Source organism: Vidua macroura, chromosome 10 (assembly GCF_024509145.1).
Source record: "Vidua macroura isolate BioBank_ID:100142 chromosome 10, ASM2450914v1, whole genome shotgun sequence".
Lineage (NCBI taxonomy): Eukaryota > Metazoa > Chordata > Aves > Passeriformes > Viduidae > Vidua > Vidua macroura.
Genome location: NC_071580.1, coordinates 16,130,296 through 16,147,776, shown reverse-complemented (window position 1 = coordinate 16,147,776; position 17,481 = coordinate 16,130,296). Strand labels below are relative to the sequence as shown.

At 38.7% G+C, this 17,481-nt stretch overlaps 1 protein-coding gene across 1 annotated transcript in view; it reads right to left on the bottom strand.

Annotated features, from left to right (window-relative positions):
* COL4A4 (collagen type IV alpha 4 chain) overlaps positions 1–17,481 on the bottom strand; it is a 62,542-nt gene that overhangs the window by 14,589 nt on the left and 30,472 nt on the right. Inside the window, exons 18-36 of the mRNA XM_053986195.1 lie at positions 16,870–16,974; positions 16,144–16,308; positions 15,459–15,551; positions 14,962–15,125; positions 12,780–12,852; positions 11,392–11,498; positions 10,851–11,034; positions 10,207–10,275; positions 9,087–9,191; positions 8,456–8,674; positions 7,713–7,874; positions 6,911–7,081; positions 5,607–5,750; positions 5,117–5,224; positions 4,683–4,861; positions 3,554–3,617; positions 2,968–3,042; positions 2,722–2,829; positions 2,300–2,407 (exon numbers count right to left, since the gene is read on the bottom strand). Coding sequence (XP_053842170.1) covers positions 2,300–2,407; positions 2,722–2,829; positions 2,968–3,042; positions 3,554–3,617; positions 4,683–4,861; positions 5,117–5,224; positions 5,607–5,750; positions 6,911–7,081; positions 7,713–7,874; positions 8,456–8,674; positions 9,087–9,191; positions 10,207–10,275; positions 10,851–11,034; positions 11,392–11,498; positions 12,780–12,852; positions 14,962–15,125; positions 15,459–15,551; positions 16,144–16,308; positions 16,870–16,974 — 2,403 coding nt within the window. The remainder of the gene's footprint in view (positions 1–2,299; positions 2,408–2,721; positions 2,830–2,967; positions 3,043–3,553; positions 3,618–4,682; positions 4,862–5,116; positions 5,225–5,606; positions 5,751–6,910; positions 7,082–7,712; positions 7,875–8,455; positions 8,675–9,086; positions 9,192–10,206; positions 10,276–10,850; positions 11,035–11,391; positions 11,499–12,779; positions 12,853–14,961; positions 15,126–15,458; positions 15,552–16,143; positions 16,309–16,869; positions 16,975–17,481) is intronic.

The window sequence follows — 17,481 nt, the reverse complement described above, 5'->3', positions numbered from 1 at the left end:
GAGTTCTCTAGCAGGCACACCAAAAATTATAATCATATAGCTTTGTTCTCAGAAGTTGTTGAATTATTTTAGTTAAGATTTAACAAAGGATGAATTAAAAAAAAAAAAAAAGAAAACAGTCTGGAAAAATTTTAAATCCAGAAAATCTTTTTAAAACCTGCAAAACATTGATAATACACTCTCTGTGTAATCCACCTTATAATATGGGATACTAGTAATCCAACTTGTCATATCTTCTGTGACCTTAATTAACTGTTCTTTAACTTTTCATGACATTCTAATTTTCATTCCTGCGTTCTGTAGCCTTCCTGTGCTTTGGACATGTTCCCATTTTAAAATTTATGTAAGAGTTGCTTTTGGGGAATTTAACAGTGGTATTTTAAAATTATTAAGAACTCCTAATTTTGGCCCTCAGGTCACCATTTAAAACTTTTTTGATCTCTGGCTCATTCTGACAAGATTGATGGCTTGGTTTTACTTGCTTTCCAGGGAATTTCTGACACATTTGCCAACAATCCATTATAATATCAGCACTTGTAATTCTGGATTTTTGGATTGCTATGGTCCCACATTTCTAGGTACAGCTGAATTGGCTGACCTGAGCATGAACCACTGTTTCTGTGTTGTACAGCCCAATTCAGCTCCTACTCACACAAGTCTTCCTGGTGATGGTCTGAGTTTTACTTGCTCCATCAAGGATTACTCACACAAGTAAGGCTTGCCAGGCTAAGCCCTTAACTAGTAAAACAACTGTAATAAAGAAAATGGGGTTATGCTTTAATAGATGATGTTTAACTTTTTTTTTTTTAATCTAGAAGTTCTTTAAAATCTAAAATATCAGGCACAAAATCTTTAATGTAACTGAGGACCAATGAGACTAATGAGGCCATGTATTTAGCTATGAATTATCCATTTCATTTCTAATGCTTGCACCAGCACTTGGTCAAAACAGCACCAAGATCTATACATCCAGTTGAACTGGAATACAAATACTAGTCAGTTTTCATTACTGGGTATAGTTTCAGAGGTATTGACCTTCTTTTCAGCTATGCTGGCAATACATAGAATCCTCAGATTAGCAGGCAACTCAGTCTCTAATGAATTGTCATTTGGGACTGAACTTTTCTCTCTGCAGGACGTGTGTTAATGTCATGTTTCTGTGCAGGACTTGGGATAACTTCTGCACAATATAATAAAGAAGTGTCTTATGGCAAGAAGGAAAGAGCCCATCAATTATGAAGAAGTTTGCAGCAGAAGAATTTTTTTTTTTCTTTTTTGACCCCTTTCAGACATCCCTGCCACTGCAGATCTCTGCCTTTGTTACAGCAAATATTGCTTGCAACACTGAAATGTTCTCTTACACATTATGTACCAGCAGGGAATCTGTCATGACAGTTTAAATCAGCACTGCTTATTTACTGCAAGCCATCATAAATTGTTTCCATTTTTCATTTGAATTTTCAGTAATTTGTAAGAAACCTTCTCAATTTGTCCTTAATCTGAATTTGAAAAAGTGGATCTATTGTCCTCTCTAACCATATTTTATAGCCCCAAGTGTTACTTTACTGTGGTTTCTGTATGTGAGTCACTAATCTTCTTCCTGTTTGGGAACTGGTTATGAGGCACACTATAACAGACACAGGATAAAGAGCTGATAACTTTCTTTATGGAGTATTAATCACTTACAATTTCAGTTCTAAGCATAGTAAAAGTTAATAATGTTCTCCAACAAAAATAATTGTATAGATGAACTGACATTCAATCTAAACACAACAATCATTGCAAGAAGTGTAAATCAGGATTTGGAGGAAACACTTCTATGCTAAATACTCCAAAATCAGACAAGCAACAAGAAAACCAACTTAAGTTAACTCAAGTTATCACAATTTGCTAAAACAAATTTGAAAAACAAAGCTGTCATAGCAGCCTGCTGGGTTTACAGAGTAACAGTGGCACTCCATGGTGAAAATGTAGAACGCAGTATAACTGAAGTGAAAGTGAAACAACTGAATTACTGCAACCTCCTTTTTCTTTCCTAAAGTTCTCCTATTGGTTATATCAGCTATGCCAGACTCTTTCTACCTTCCTCCTTCCTCAGATTGTAGCCCAGTTTTCCAAAGTAGCATTTCTGTTACTTACCAAAGGTAATGGGAACTGGCCTAAGTCTTCTAGCAGTTTAAGAGACCTCAGAATCCAAACCACAGTCACAGTTAGGCCTTTTCCATTTTCACTACTGAAGGAGTATTTATGTCTGGTATGGTCACATTACCACTAGAATGACACTGTATATTCTGTTTACCTTTTCTGCCTTGGGATCCAGGTAACCCTTGCAATCCTGGAGGTCCCAAAATTCCAGGTTTCCCTTTTTCTCCGGGCTCTCCTGGCAATCCTTGAGTCCCTGTAGCTCCTGAGAGTGAAAGAAACCCCTGTGAATATGTAATTGTATTAAACTGTTGATTTTTTTCCCCATGCTATGCAGCACACAGCTGTGTTAACAGCAGTACCTGCAAGTGTTTGGGGATGTAGGAATAATTGATGGGTATTGCTCTCTGAGACTGAGCAGACATGTGCTGCTATAGGTACAGATATAACTTTCAATGCCCCCTTTCATGTGATCTCTGATTTCTTCAGCCTCCTCACAGAGATGCCTCAAGTGCCTTCTCCTGTTCCATGTATCTTTTGAGCTATTCCATGGCACTATTTTTTAAACTTTGGCATTACCTGGTAATCCAGGTAGCCCTGGATATCCAGGGTCACCCTTGGATCCTGGTCTTCCAGGCTGTCCTTGGATACCTGGTAAACCCTTCTCCCCTGGAAATCCACTAAGTCCTTAAAGGAAAAAAAAAAAAAAGCAATTGCTACAGAATGGCTAAAAATGCACAGGGAGCAGAGCTCCCTCTGCTAACAAAACTTAGAGAAAATAAAATTTTTTTAAGTCTAATTTTGTCTTCAATCAAAGAGAGGTACCTGGCAATCCTGGATCTCCCAGAGACCCTTTCTGACCGTGTGGACCAAGCAGAGGAGTTGGGTCACCTCTCTTGCCTGTTGAGGTACAGTGAATTCCATTTTATGCAAGCATCCTTTCCAGCCACAAAACCAAAGCTGGACACTTTTGTAATATCAGGAAAGTCATTAATAGATATAAACAGTCATAGAAGGGGCTAAGAGAACACAAAATGAGAATTGCTTTGGCACATGCAAATTATGACAGTTCACTTTGATTGCATTTTCTCTTATTTGATTTGACAATTTTTCCATATCCATAAGAATGGATTTGTACATGTTTTTGATGGAATTTTTAAGTTCTATGAAATTTGACAGGAATCAATCTTCTAAATTAGCAATACCTACATTTATTGGAACAAGCTGTTAAAGAATGTACTGAAATGCAACTTTTGCCTTGAGGTAAGTGAGACTCGTTTCTAATTACATTCATATTTTATGGGAAAACAGGACAGAAGTGAAAATAATTTTCTAGTTAGTCTTCATCATCTATCTCACATATATCCTAAAAAATTGCTCTTTTCACAGCATGTCTATATAAATTCATTACCTTTACATCCTTTGAAGCCAGTCAGTCCTGGATATCCAGGGTTTCCAGGTAAGCCAACATCACCCTGATTTTTTTTTAAACAAAATAAAAATGTTTGACATGGGATATGTGTAGCAGGAATGATTTGCATTTGGTTCACCTAGCAAAACTCTATCTTAAGCTCAACAGAAAAAAATCTTGTCTTTGTTACATATCTAACCCTGGCCAACAACAAGAAACTGTAGGTTAGACTTGCTAATAATTTTGAATTTGTGCTTTTATAGCTTATTCTCTTTTTTGGCTCAAACAGCTTAATTTCCCCACAGATGGCTTGAATAATTTGATTTAAAAGGTGCCATAAAATACATATCCAATATTGTTGTATGTTCACCAAAATTTACTATAAACATTAAAATTGTGATGTCACAATAAAAATGTAGATTTCCCTATTTTTCCTTTTGAATAATGACCGTTAATCAGCAAAGAAATTTAATTAAACAAACTAAGCAAAAGGATGTCCCTTTACAAAGAAAATAACTGTGCCTTTTCCTTCATGTAATCTCACTGTCTACCTATCCAGCATACAAGAAGTGAGGTATTAATTGTACCTTGCATGAAATGTTTGTGTGGTTTTGTGTATTTGTTCTTGAGCAATACTGCTTGCCTGGGTTCTGCTTGGGGCAAAGATGACTTGCTTTGTCTTGTCTGTTGCCGTGGTCACTTCACACAGCAGGATATGTAGAAGCAGCTACATATTAACTGCATAATTGTGCTGCTGCTGTGTTATGATCTCTGTGGTAAGTGGTTTGTCAATCTGTTCCTAAGAATAATGTTAAAAACTTGATTGTGCATCTGTTTTTTGCCCTCCTATTTACTGTAATGGAGCCTGGACTTCAACCACGTGGCAAAACACTGCATCAGAACAGGCAGCTAGGAGAGGTCCTTTCCTAACTCCCACCACAGTTCCTGCTAAAACGTAGCCAAGGCACAGAGGTGTTTCATTAGGGAATTTACAGTTCCTACTACACCAGCTGTCTCTTCTCAGAGGGAACATCTAATGGGTGAGTACAATACAAGCACCCTTCATTTTATTTCTTAGAGGCAGGAGACAACTTCAAAGTCCAGGACACTTCACTACCACTCTGTTTACCTGGTCACCTGGTTCTCCTTGAAAACCTGGAATTCCTTGAAGGCCCTTTGGTCCAGGCAAACCCCGTGATCCTGGAAACCCCATCACTCCAGTGTCACCTTGGTCACCTGGTAGTCCTGGAACACCATTCTTGCCTGGAAATCCTCGTGTGCCTCTGAAACCAGTATTGCCTTTTTCACCTGAAGTTGATTGCAGAACAAGATAATGACCAATCAAATCAAGCCAGTGTTTGACACAGATTTTCAATATGGCAACGCTTTCACTCTTGGTGTATTGCCTTAGTGATAATCCAAAGAAACTACACAGCCAGTTTAGGAACTTGTAAACATGGTATGGTGGCTGGATGTTACTGCAGCCCTGAGTCCACACTCTGAAAACCACCAGTGATTTATGTCAGAGAAATGTGTGTGTATGCAGGGCTTTTATGAACTTACCTCTTTCACCTCTCAATCCATGCTCACCAGGAAACCCTGGGTCCCCCATTTGTCCTTTCTCCAGACGGAGGTTAACAGAGCCACTGTCTCCTGGAGGCCCCCTTTCACCTTGGAAGTAACATATGCAATGTAAATATATCCTCACGGGTGACATGTCCTGAAAACCAGTTTGAGTGGTGACTTTCCTAATAGAGAAAGCCTTCAAATATTAATGTGGTTCTCAGTTTTCTCAGTAGGCTCACTGCTGACAGAATTTGCAATCCTTCCCTTGCTTTTTTGTTTATTCAGTCATAACCCAGGTAATATTAAATCATAAGAATTAGGAAAGATTGTGAAATTATGAAAGACAGCAATTTTGAGCTGCCTGTGATTGCATCTTGCAGATGATTATTCTCTTTCCTATAAAAAATTAAACTGATTTTTAACACAGTAGTAACAAAACTAAACATAGCAACAATATAACTACAGAGTGAAGTGAATTTTTACAAACCTTTTATTCCCATATCTCCACATTCTCCACTAGGCCCAGGTAGACCCATTTTTCCTTCTTCACCTTTTACACCAAAGATTCCCATTGGCCCTTGTATTCCTGGAAGTCCTGGAAATCCCTGGGGTCCTTGAATGCCTTTGCTTCCTGGTAACATGAAATGCTTTATTTACATGTTAAGTCTGCTTATACTGCTGCTGTCATATTCTAAGGAATAGTATAAAGCAAAAACAGGATGTTTAGAAGGACTTTTTAGGAAATCAGCAGAACTAGAGAACCATTAGTTGGAGCATGGCTTCATGCCACGGTCAAACTTCTCTTGAAATCCTGATTCCACTGAAGCAAATTGCCTCCTGCTACCTGCAGTCAGCCCTTGAAGATTTAGGCTACCCTTACTCCTAAAGCAGTTATCCCCAACACGCCACCAATTCTTGCATGTGGCTACTGGATTTATGGGGGCTTCATTCTGCTCCCTGTCCCTGCCCTCCAGCTCAGGAGGTTGGCACCCAGAGAACAGCTGGGCTTGCCATTAAAGACTGAGGCAAAGAAGGCATTAAGTACCTCATCCTTTGTCACTATATTTTGCCCCCTCTCATCCAATAAAGGATGGAGATTCTCCTTACCCCTCCTTTTGCTGCTAATGTATTTATAGAAGCATTTTTGCTGTCTTTTACAGCAGTAGCCAGATTGAGTTCTGGCTGCACTTTAGGCCTTTTGATTGTCTCCCCCCATAACCCTAAGACAGCCTTGTCCTCCTGAGTTGCCTGTCCCTTCTTCCAAACTTCATACACTCTCCCTTTTTTCCTGAGTTCAGCTAAAGCTCTGTTCAGCCCAGCTGCTCATCTTCCTCATTGAATCATCTTTCAGCACATGGGATGGCCTGTTCCCATGCCTTAAAAATTTCCTTCTTGAAGAATGTTCAGCCTTCCTGGACTCATTTGCCTCTCAGGACTGCCACCCAAGGAATTCTGTTCACCCTAAACATATTCTTCTTATTATAGCCTATTACAACCTATTACAAATAGTCAGGAAATAATATATAGAAATATGTCAGTGTTGTAAAACAACTAAAGCACCAGGATGCACCAAGATGCATCAAACTATTTTAATTCCTTTGTTTTTATCATATGAGAAAGAACAAAGGATGTTTCTATGGTTATTGAGTCTACCCTGCTGCAGTCTTATCCCTGAAGATGGAAAGGGAGCTGAAGTGGGTGCAAAATACTTCCTAACCTTAACAGCAGTAAAAAGGTCTCCCTCTACAAGGGAACGTAGAGGTGAGGTGGTCTGCAGGATATTTAACATACCTGTTTCTCCTGGGAGGCCAATGGGTCCTTTATTGCCTGGAAGTCCTGGGGGACCTCGTGAGCCTGGAGGACCTGGGGGACCTCGTGAGCCCAGAGAGCCTTTGAGACCTTTGATTCCAGGTGGCCCAGCCAGGCCCCTTTCTCCCCTCTGACCTTTAAAGCCTGGTAAACCTGAGAAAGAGAGCTTTAATCTATGTACGTAAATGCAGGCAAAAGTTAAGCAATTGTATATAAAAAGTAGAAAGTGATAGATGTGGTATAAATTTGAAGATCATCAAACATGGCAAATTAAGTTGAAACCTTTTTTTACTATGTTGGAGTCCTCATCCTACCTAGATTTTTCAATTGGAATGTTTGTTTTCTTGTATTTCTTTAGTGACAGACAATAGGAGAGCACTGTGAAAAAGCCCTACTTATTTGTAAATACTTTTGATAGATGTGTCTCCTAGCTCTTCCTAAATAACACTTCCATTGAAGAATAAGGAAGATAAAAGCATCACAGTAGTGACAGGAGCTCAGTTAAGTTACTCAGGACAATAGGTAAGAGACAACTCTTTGTTATAGTGAACTCACTGTGATTTGGCCAGTTAAAGAACAGCATGGGAAAGGAATACATGTGAGATACACAGTCTACATTCCTTGAGTTTAAAGAAATGTGCAAAACATAATGCACACCCCCAGCAATGAGCAGTCCCCATGGCAACATTTGTCATGCCAGCCACATGTGGCTGGCAGATTTCATGTGATGAAATCTGGCAGGTAATACATGCAAAGCTTAGAGCTGTGAGGCAACCTGCTGTACCTTGAGGTCCTGGCAGGCCCATGACACCTCTGAGTCCAGGTGGTCCTGGTAAGCCTGGGACACATGGTGAGCCAGGGAAGCCCGGACAGCCTGGTGCTCCTACATCACCTTCTGGGCCTCTAAAACCTTTGGCACCTGGAAATCCTGGGGTACCAGGTTGTCCTAGAAAAAAAAAATTGTTAGTTCCATTACTCACTGTCCCTCAAAATTCCTAGCTTTAATTTTGAAATGTACATGTTCGGTTACTATAGTATCTTATTTATCCTCTAATTTTTGAATAGTTGGTGAAAAGTAATGCTTTTCTGCAATTTAGAATTGCCTGTTGTGGAGAACTTCTTTCTTTAAGGAACAAATACAAATTCAACCCTCATCTATAGGTACAGGAGAGTTTCTGATGTGTAGGAGCAGAATGGGAGTAGCTCACTGGCCTACACCAGGTGCACAGCACTGGCTCAGTTCTGCAGGTGTTCCCTGCACTGAAGGATGGGTGCATCTGCTTAGGGCCAGGCAAAAGGAACATCTGTAAAAGGAAACAGCAATATCCTCTATGGGGTGGGAAGGATGTGGTGCTATGGAGACATCACTGCAGCAAACAGCAAAATGTAAATGTAAAAACAGGGAGTACTGTTAACAGTCACCATTATGGGTCTGAGTAAGAGGAAGTTTTCTCTGAACCAGGAACACCTTTGCTCAGATTTTTTCCTTTGAACATGTAGAAGTGCTTCACAGAAACTGGCCCATACCTTGAAGTCCAGGAATGCCTGGATTACCCCTTGCTCCCTGTGCACCAGGGGGTCCTGGCAGTCCCCTGTTGCCTGGGATTCCTTGAGGGCCATATGTGGTGTCACCTGGAAGACCTTTCTGACCATCTGTGCCAGGTGGACCTGGAAGGCCATTTTTGCCATCAATTGTAGATCCTCTTTCACCTTCATCACCAGGATCACCAGCTGTGCCTCGAAAGCCTGTTGATATGATTTTTAAATTCAAATAAAGCTTAATTCAGGAGGAGTTCAGGGCTTTTTGTTTTGTTCCCCCCCACACCCCCCCAAACTGTGGAATATTTTAGTCCAAATTTAGCCAGATTTAAATTGCCACCTTGCAAAGAAAAATAACATCATAAATTAAATTTCGTGTTTCTTATTTATAGCTAATGATACATGAGGATTGGAGGAGGTAATTCCTGTGGGAAGTGGGAAGTGACAGGGGTTTTCTTTGGGGCAGGATCTGTGTTGAGTACTGTCACTCCTGTCCAGTTCAGTGCTCTCTGGACACTGAACTATTCATTTCAATTCAATTCTACTTTACCCTACCCTACCTTTCTGTGCATTACAACTTGACCAGCAGCTCTCCCAAATTAGGGAAAACACAATTCACCTTCTGGCCCAGGGATTCCTGCTCCTGGCCTTCCTCGATGGCCTTTTTGCCCATCAAAGCCATTTGGTCCAGGATGCCCAGGGAGTCCTTTTAAACCCTTTTGTCCTGCAAATAAAAAGAAAATACATAAAAAGGCTGTCAGAGCACTAAAATGTGTGATCTAAGGATTTTATCTTTATTCCACACAAATTCACATACCTTGAATACAAGCTCTTTCATCTGCTTCTGACACTTTGGGCAGGAGCCACTGCCCAAGTCATAAACTAATGCATGGTTGCTGTTTTTCTAAATGAACATGTTCCCTATTCCATTAACAGCAGACTGCAAATCACCAGTGTCAATTAGGGAAAAGTATTTCCTACAACATTTTAATGTTATAGGCCATGAACAGTATTAACCTAGTGAATGACAGGTGTCAGCTCAAGTTCTTATACTTTCCTCTGCTATACCCTGCTTCTGGAATGGTGCAGATGAGCTCAGTATATTCATGTCTGTATTAATTTTTGCTCCCACCCACAACATTGATGTCAGGGAGCTGTGTTATACAGTTTGAAAATCCACTCTCTCCATTTCTTCTTAATTTGTTTGGATATTTCAAATGTCTTGGAGGCGATGACATCAGCTCCTGGGTGAGTTCTTTGAATTTAAATTGAATAAGTTGAAGTAATGGTGAATAAGTATTGAGATTTTAGGGCTCAATCTCAAGTTGCCACGAGCAATACAGTTTTAGAAATTACAGACTTGCAGCGTATCTTTGCCTCGCACATCTCTTTCTCCTGGTATCTAGATGTACATACTCTAGGCCTTACCCAACTTCAGGCATATTTTACAGACTCTCTCATGCATTTTCATTGAGGCAGGACAGAGTTTGAAGCTACCTTGATTTAATTATATCCATGGAGGCTGCCTGCACACCTTCAGATGGTGCAAACTGCAGCTGTCTGGCCCTTGATTCTATTAGAGAGTACATTCCTGTTTATTGGCAGTTTTACATTTAGAAACATGTATTTTTTTTAAAAACTAGAATAGTGTACCTTTTTAGGATAGCCTCTTTTCTTTAATTAGCAACTTAAAACTCCATTTCGGTATCAATCAAAAATTCTTCTATGCATAAACATACCTTGAACACCTTTAAAACCCGGGGGACCTGGATTTCCAGGATATGGTGATGTAATGCAGACAGTTTCACCTGAAGCAAGAGGGAGAAGAAACTGGCCTATTTGACTTTAGATTAACTGGAGTCTGAACACTTACTGTAATATTTCTGGGGAAATACCCAACCACGTGTGCAAACGGGCAGTGACTGTTTATGCACGTTGTTATTTCCATATTACTGAAGTTTTGATGGGGAATCTTAAAATATATTTTTCTTGATACTTCCTATGGAACATTGGTGATATTTCAAATTGCTGTAATACAGTTGTATTTTTTAAAGACAAAGTTTTTTTAAAATTGTCATGGCAATTTGTTTTACAGTAGTCTCTATTGCAAGAAAGAAATAATATTTTCTTTTTAATTCTATCTACAGCTATCAGTATAGATTTTTTTTGTTAAGCATTTTTATAACCAAAAAAAACAGGCCAAGTATAGATTGTGTTTTCCTATACATTAATATTATTTCCACTCTATATGTATGCATATAGATATACATATAGAATAATACATTAATATAATATATAATACATATTAAATCATGATGGATGCCACCAAACATCCAAACGTGTATTTTTTTATTTCATTCTTAACATAAACATTTAAAATTACCTTTCTGGCCTTTTGGACCAGGTGGCCCAACATTACCCATATCACCAAAGTCTCCAGGGCTACCTCTGGCTCCTGGAGACCCAGGAAGCCCCAGACCAGGCAATCCCATCTGGCCTTTTACCCCAGGAGGTCCCGGCAGCCCAGGGAATCCTTTATCACCCGGAATGACTACTCCAGAATCGCCCTGAAATAAAAATTCTTGGTAAGAAGTAACAAGAGCTAATTTCTCTCCTCTCTTTGATGATGAAAAAGCATGTTATAGAATTATCTGGAGAAACACTTTCACAATGGAAAGACTACAGGGATGACATTAGTATTTTTAAATATTCAAAGGCAATAGGAACAAAGAGGTTTGTGTATTTTTTTGCTTCCTGACCCCATAATATTGGCAGACAGTATATGCAGAGATTATAATCAGGAGTACCAGAATAAACAGTAATACTTAGAAGAAACTAATTTTTTAATGGATAAAAACTTTCATAACCTTTCATAAGATAATATGTTAGTTGAAATGGAAAAAGTCTGGGGAAGTCAAACATACCTCAGCTCCTTTTTCCCCTGGCAATCCTGGTTCCCCATCTCTGCCATCAAGACCTCTTTGGCCTGGAAATCCTGGAAGCCCAGTAGCTCCTCTTTCACCTTTTAATCCTTAAAATATTTTTTTTGAGAAAAAAAAATATTTGGAGTAATTTTAGGGGGAGGGGGCATTTCTGCTTAAAGAAACGCTGGGTAACCATTGATCCTATCTTCATGATAATTCCTAGTCCTTGAATTCACATTTCTTAACAAGGCATTTTAGGCTTAGGAAGGCAGTTTGTAGTTGGATACCTGATGGAACAACTTGGTCTCTCTGTAAAAGACATGTTCACGGGCACCACAGGGACATGGCTTTTGTCCGTGCTATACGTAGAGTTAAAATATTTGACTACTGAAACACATCACAGATTTATTCTTGATTTCAGTGAAGTCAGGATATAGCAGTGCTATATGATACAGAATATTTGCATCAATATTCCCCAAAGGTTTTTGGGTTTTTCCCCATGTGGATTTCTCTTGCACCAATATTTATAAGAAAGTAACTTTTGCATCAAGGACAGTAAAACTATTCTAACACAAAGATTCATTCTGCTGTGTCAAGAAATCCTTTGCAAATAAAAGCAAATGTTTTCCCCTGTTCCAACATCTGTAAAAAACCCACAGGCATCCAAAGCTAAGCTAACTTTTTATAAACAATAAGAAGGACAATCTTCTGTGAATAACTATTTTAGCCTTTCTAACTAAGCTTTGCCATCAGAGTGCTGTAATTTATTGTTCTCTTTTTCTTTTGCTTTTGCAAATCATAACCATAACTGTGGAGAGGTTTTGATCTATTTAATTACAAGAATTCCAGTTGTGCAACTGGTGGCCTATTGTTTCTCTTCAATGCCTGGTCAAGAGTAATTTTTAGAAATAGGAGAGGAATCTGAATAGTCATTGAGACTGAGGTTTTCCCAAGGATGTTGGTGGCCCATTTTGAGATAACAGCTATGGTATTGGTATATGACAGTTCAGGAGGTGGCTTCTGTTCAATAATATTTCTTCATGATTTCACAGTATTTGTATTCTGCTTAGTCTTTGCTGTACAGACCTTTAGAAGATCACAATTATCAAATGCATGACATGAAAAGTCATTTGTTTACATTAATAACATGCTGTTAAAACTGTTTTATGGCTCAACTATAGAGAAAAAAACCACAAAACACTGTGTTGATCTTGTGTTTAGCAAGAAGAGATGGTACCAAGAGAGCAGTTTGAATATATATGCCCTCTAGGTTTCAGTAACTTACTGAGCTAATGGATTTAGTAAAGAGTAAATTAATGTTTTTCTCACACTATTGCCTAGACATTGTACAGGAAAACAAAAAGGTTAATGGTAAAATGTGTGTTTACCTTTGATTCTAACTCTTCCTGGATCACCCTTCTCTCCTTTTTCCCCATGCTGTCCAGCAGAACCAGGAGTCCCCTTATCATTGACAAAGAAAAGAGCTGTCAGTTATCTCCGGCAAAGAATCAAAGTGGGAATTGAAGGGACAATTAGATGGCTATCTCTTGCATTGTTTCCCCAAAAAAGACCAATTAAAGTAACCAAAAGGACACACTGGTCTCTTGATGGTCAAAAAGAGGAGTGTGAATGGCATGTGGTCTTTTCAGGCTGACTCTGCCACATGCACAGAAGCACAACTGTGCTGATTTTGCATTAATTGATGTTTGGTGAGGAGGGAAAAAGCTACCCCGGGAAATTGTGTTTCTGAGGGGAGCTGCTGAGAGCTTCCTCCCTGCCTAATAACACTAATCAGTGACTCATTTTGAATACTGGCACTTTGTTAAACCACTAGAAAGCTGAACAAGCCTCTGTGAACACACATGTTAGAAATGAATAAACCCTGGGAAATCTCAAATGGGTGAACCAAAACCACTACAACTGAAAGAAATTGTAATGCCAGAGCACTGGGCCCACAGCTGCAGGACTGCAAATGTAAGAATATCAAGAGACAAATGATTCATTAATTCTTCCCACTGCAGACTTCAACCCACAACCCACTGAGGAAGGGAATCTCTGGAGGGTGGTGACTGCTGGATGAGGCTGTCATCCCAGAAGGGGACACAGAAGGAAGTAAGTGATGCTTTTTTTTTCTGAATGAAAATCCACAAAGCCAACAATAAAAATTTTCATCTAGTTTGGTACATTATATTCTTAGATGAATATAAGGCTTGACAGGTTTAGAGGGGAGAATAAATACTTCCCTATATTTTTATGCTGATATTTGTTTTCAGCTGTCCAAGCAGGGTGCACTATTCATATCATCTTTGGTCAAGGTCTGATTTTGCAACAGTATATGTGGATCAAGACAAACCATGTGAAATTTAGAAAAACTGGGGTATTATATAGGCAGCTTCCTCTCTTACTCAAAATCTTTCCCTTAAAAATAGGTGGAGAAAAACCTGTTTATAATGTGATTGACAATTTTAAATCAGGCAGCAGACTTCTGAAAAATGTGTATCTGAAACTAGAAGTGACTATTTGTTACAATGTCTAGATCTTCAAGTACTCAGTGATGAGTCATTAGTGTCTGAAAAGAAAACGAAATATTTGGGAAGAAAAGTGAGCAGAAGAATGGAGAAAAATGCTCCATTAGACCAAAGCACTTCTGTACTGAAGTGAATTATTTCCTTCCAAAGTGATTAATTTGTCCTTGTTTCTCAATTAAGTAACCTAAGATCAGCAAAATTCAGGACAAGGCTTCAAGCATTACTTCAGAGCTATAAGGGCTAAAACACATAAGTAACAAAAATATCAGAATCTCACATACACCACTCAGTTTATAGGGTTTTAAGGAAAAAAAAAAAAGAGAGCAAATGTAAATCTTCTAATGAAACAATTGGAACTTGAATAAGAGCCCTTCCACCTCCTTCTCTCAGACTCACAGTGGATTTGCTTTTTTTTTTTTTTTTTTTTTGAAAGAACATGTTCTGGAAACTTTTAAGCAATTCCTTATGTGAACAAACAGTTCTGCTATTAAAACAAACCCAAATCTCAAAAAAAATAAAAACCAACCAATAACAACAAAAAAGGCACAATAACCCCTCTAAACATGCCCCTCAAAACAACCCAAAAACCCAACCATAATACAACAGTTATAAAGCAGGGCATATCTACCTATATTTTCAAAGAAAACCCTCTCACACATAAGAAAGTATATTAAAAAAACCTGCTATTTGGCATTATTTTGGCATGCAGCATCCCGGATGTACATTCCATATGTCAGACCAGAAGAAGTAGATCAAAATCACAGCAGGAAGGACCAATAAATTATCATATACTGTATTCCTAAAGCAGTTAGATTAAGTGGTGTTGTGAATTACTGCTCACTCTGGGGACTAAGATAAACTATATGAAGCACATTAAAGAAACTAAGTCTACTCCCAAAAGTAAAAGCTTGTTTCCCTAGACTAAAGTACATAAAAGTTCCAGACAGTTTTCCAGGGCACTTTCTCAACCATTTTGCTTAAATGCCTCCTAAGTTGAGAGGTAGCTTGATGTTGTTAACTGAAGCTGATGAAAAGTACTCACAGGGAGCCCCGGTGATCCCACTGCACCGGATAAGCCTGGGTCGCCTTTTTCTCCGTGTCCTCCAGGGTATCCCATTTGTCCTTTCCTTCCTTGAGTACCTGGAGGTCCTTGCACACCACGGGGACCAGGAGGACCAGCACTACATGAGCAGAGGCCTTGACTTCCTACATGAAAGTGTCAAAATTACATTGAAACAGCTGAAAAATTATTACACAAAAAATAATGCTGTCCTTTTTCTTTTCTGTGTGGATAGTGCACAGACCATTTTATCTCCTGTTATCTCACCTGGAGAGGATTGTCAGTCTTCCTTTACAGTGCTGGGTAACTCTGCACTAACAGGACTCTGCTGATTGAGAAGGCCCAGTGCCAACAGGCCATGTAACTCTGTGCTTTGATGGGCCTCAACCTCCAAGTTACCAAGAACTTCTTGCACATTTAGATTTGACACTCCTGGCAAAGGTTTCAGACTCAAATTGTTGTTATCCAGACGAACTTACCCTTCTGTCCTTTTTCCCCCTTTCTTCCTGGAAGGCCAATTTGACCTTTTGGTCCAGGTTCTCCAGGGAGCCCTCTGTCAGTACAGATTACACCTTTAAAAAAACAAATTTTCCAGACAGTATAAATCAGGCTTATGTTTCCACACATTTAGGTTTAGGTCATGTGTCCTCCTCTCTCTTCTCTTGTTATTTTCATGTGAAAAGTTAGAGATCTTATTAAATGCTTTACAAGTTGTTGCTTATAGATTATACTGCAACAGACAGTATGGCTAGAGTTCATGTTGACACATTACTTCTCAATGCCACTAATTTTTTCTACTTAGAACTTTACTTTTTCTTTTCTAAAGGATGCAGATTTGGGTTTCCTCCTCAGTATTTTTAACTTGAACAGTTAAAAAATGGTGTATTGGACTAAAGCACTTTGGTCTAATGAACCATTTTAATTTTTAATTTTAATATGTGTGTTACTTTTCTGTGTTTAAATTACCCAGAAAACTATGAAAATCTTGAAATCTCACTGATCAAAAGCTAATAGGAAAAATATGGTTTCAAAATCCCATGTAAACTTTGAAATAGTTGTCAAAATGCACTTTTCACTTCTCTGTATTTGTAGCACCAACAAAAACAATGGATCTATTACTCTGCAGAATTCTATTCTTGTTATATAAATTGCTATTGAACCTACTGGGTAGTCCAGGTAAGCCTTGTCTTCCTGGCTGCCCTGGTAAGCCTGGTGGTCCAGGAAATCCTGGTCTTCCTGGGATTAATTCACCTGTTCCAGGCAAACCAGGGTCCCCTTGAAAACCTTGAGGTCCTGGTGCCCCACTTACGCCTGGCAGGCCAGGAAGACCTGAAAAAAAAGAAAGGTAAACAGCCCATACAGCTTTAATGTGAGATATCAAGGAGAAAACTCCAGACCATTCAGGACTGCCATGAAAAACATCTTCTATATAACTAATGCTTGAATCCAAATCCTTAGCTTTTTCAGGATCCACAAGTAAAAAGGTTTCTGCTGTAGACTTTCAAATGTTTCTTTTCCTCCTTCCCTCCATTATCTCTTTTCCAGACATCCCACTTACTCCAGCTCCTCATACAGAGCAGAGCCATCCTCAGCACATCCCTCTGTATCTTTTTGAGATGGAGAGCAGAAATTTTAAGCACAGAACTCCAGACACAGTTATACCATGGGTTTACCATGGTAATATTCTCCTTTGTCTTCTGTTCCTTTTCTAGCCATTCCTAATGTTCTGCTTGGATAATTTTGTTTCTTTTTCTGCCTATTAAGTGCTGAGTTAATATTTTTATTGAATAGTCTTTACAGGGGTGACTTGCACCAAGCAAGAACAGTTTTCTTTCAGCTGCTTTCTTTCCTTCTAGTGTATAGTTCACATTTATCCTCTACTTCTCTTACTTGTTCCATCATGTCCTGGTCTTCCTAGAAGGCCTGAAGGACCAACTGGTCCAACTGAACCCATTACACCAACAGGACCTGGAAATCCAGGATCTCCTCGTGGACCTACAGAGAATTACAGAAACATGTGAGTTGAACATCTTATGGAATTGACAGCTTAAATCTAAATTAAGCTGCAACCAAAATGATAATTTGGAAACTACACAAGAGTAAAATAACTTATGAAATATTTTAAAATGTGTAACAATTTAATTTTAAGGTGGGAGGATTTGGTTACTTTTCTATGGATTCCAGCCCATTTCAGAAGCACATTTTTAACTCTTCATCACTTTGTAGAAGTATCTTTGTGCTATGTATTACAAAATGCTGAGAGAAATGTTTGCCCAAAATAAACACATGTAGCATTTAAAATAAATATTGATTTCATGTTAAGTGCTTTAGCAGTACACACAGGGAGGTCATTTCAGGATCACAAATTATTCAGATTTTTAGAAGTATATTTTCAAAATTGCTACAAATAACAAAATTTAAAATTGCAACTGATAAAGAAAACCTGAATCAGATGCAAACAGCTTCATTAAATTGGAAAAATAAAATATGGGCAGTAGTTCT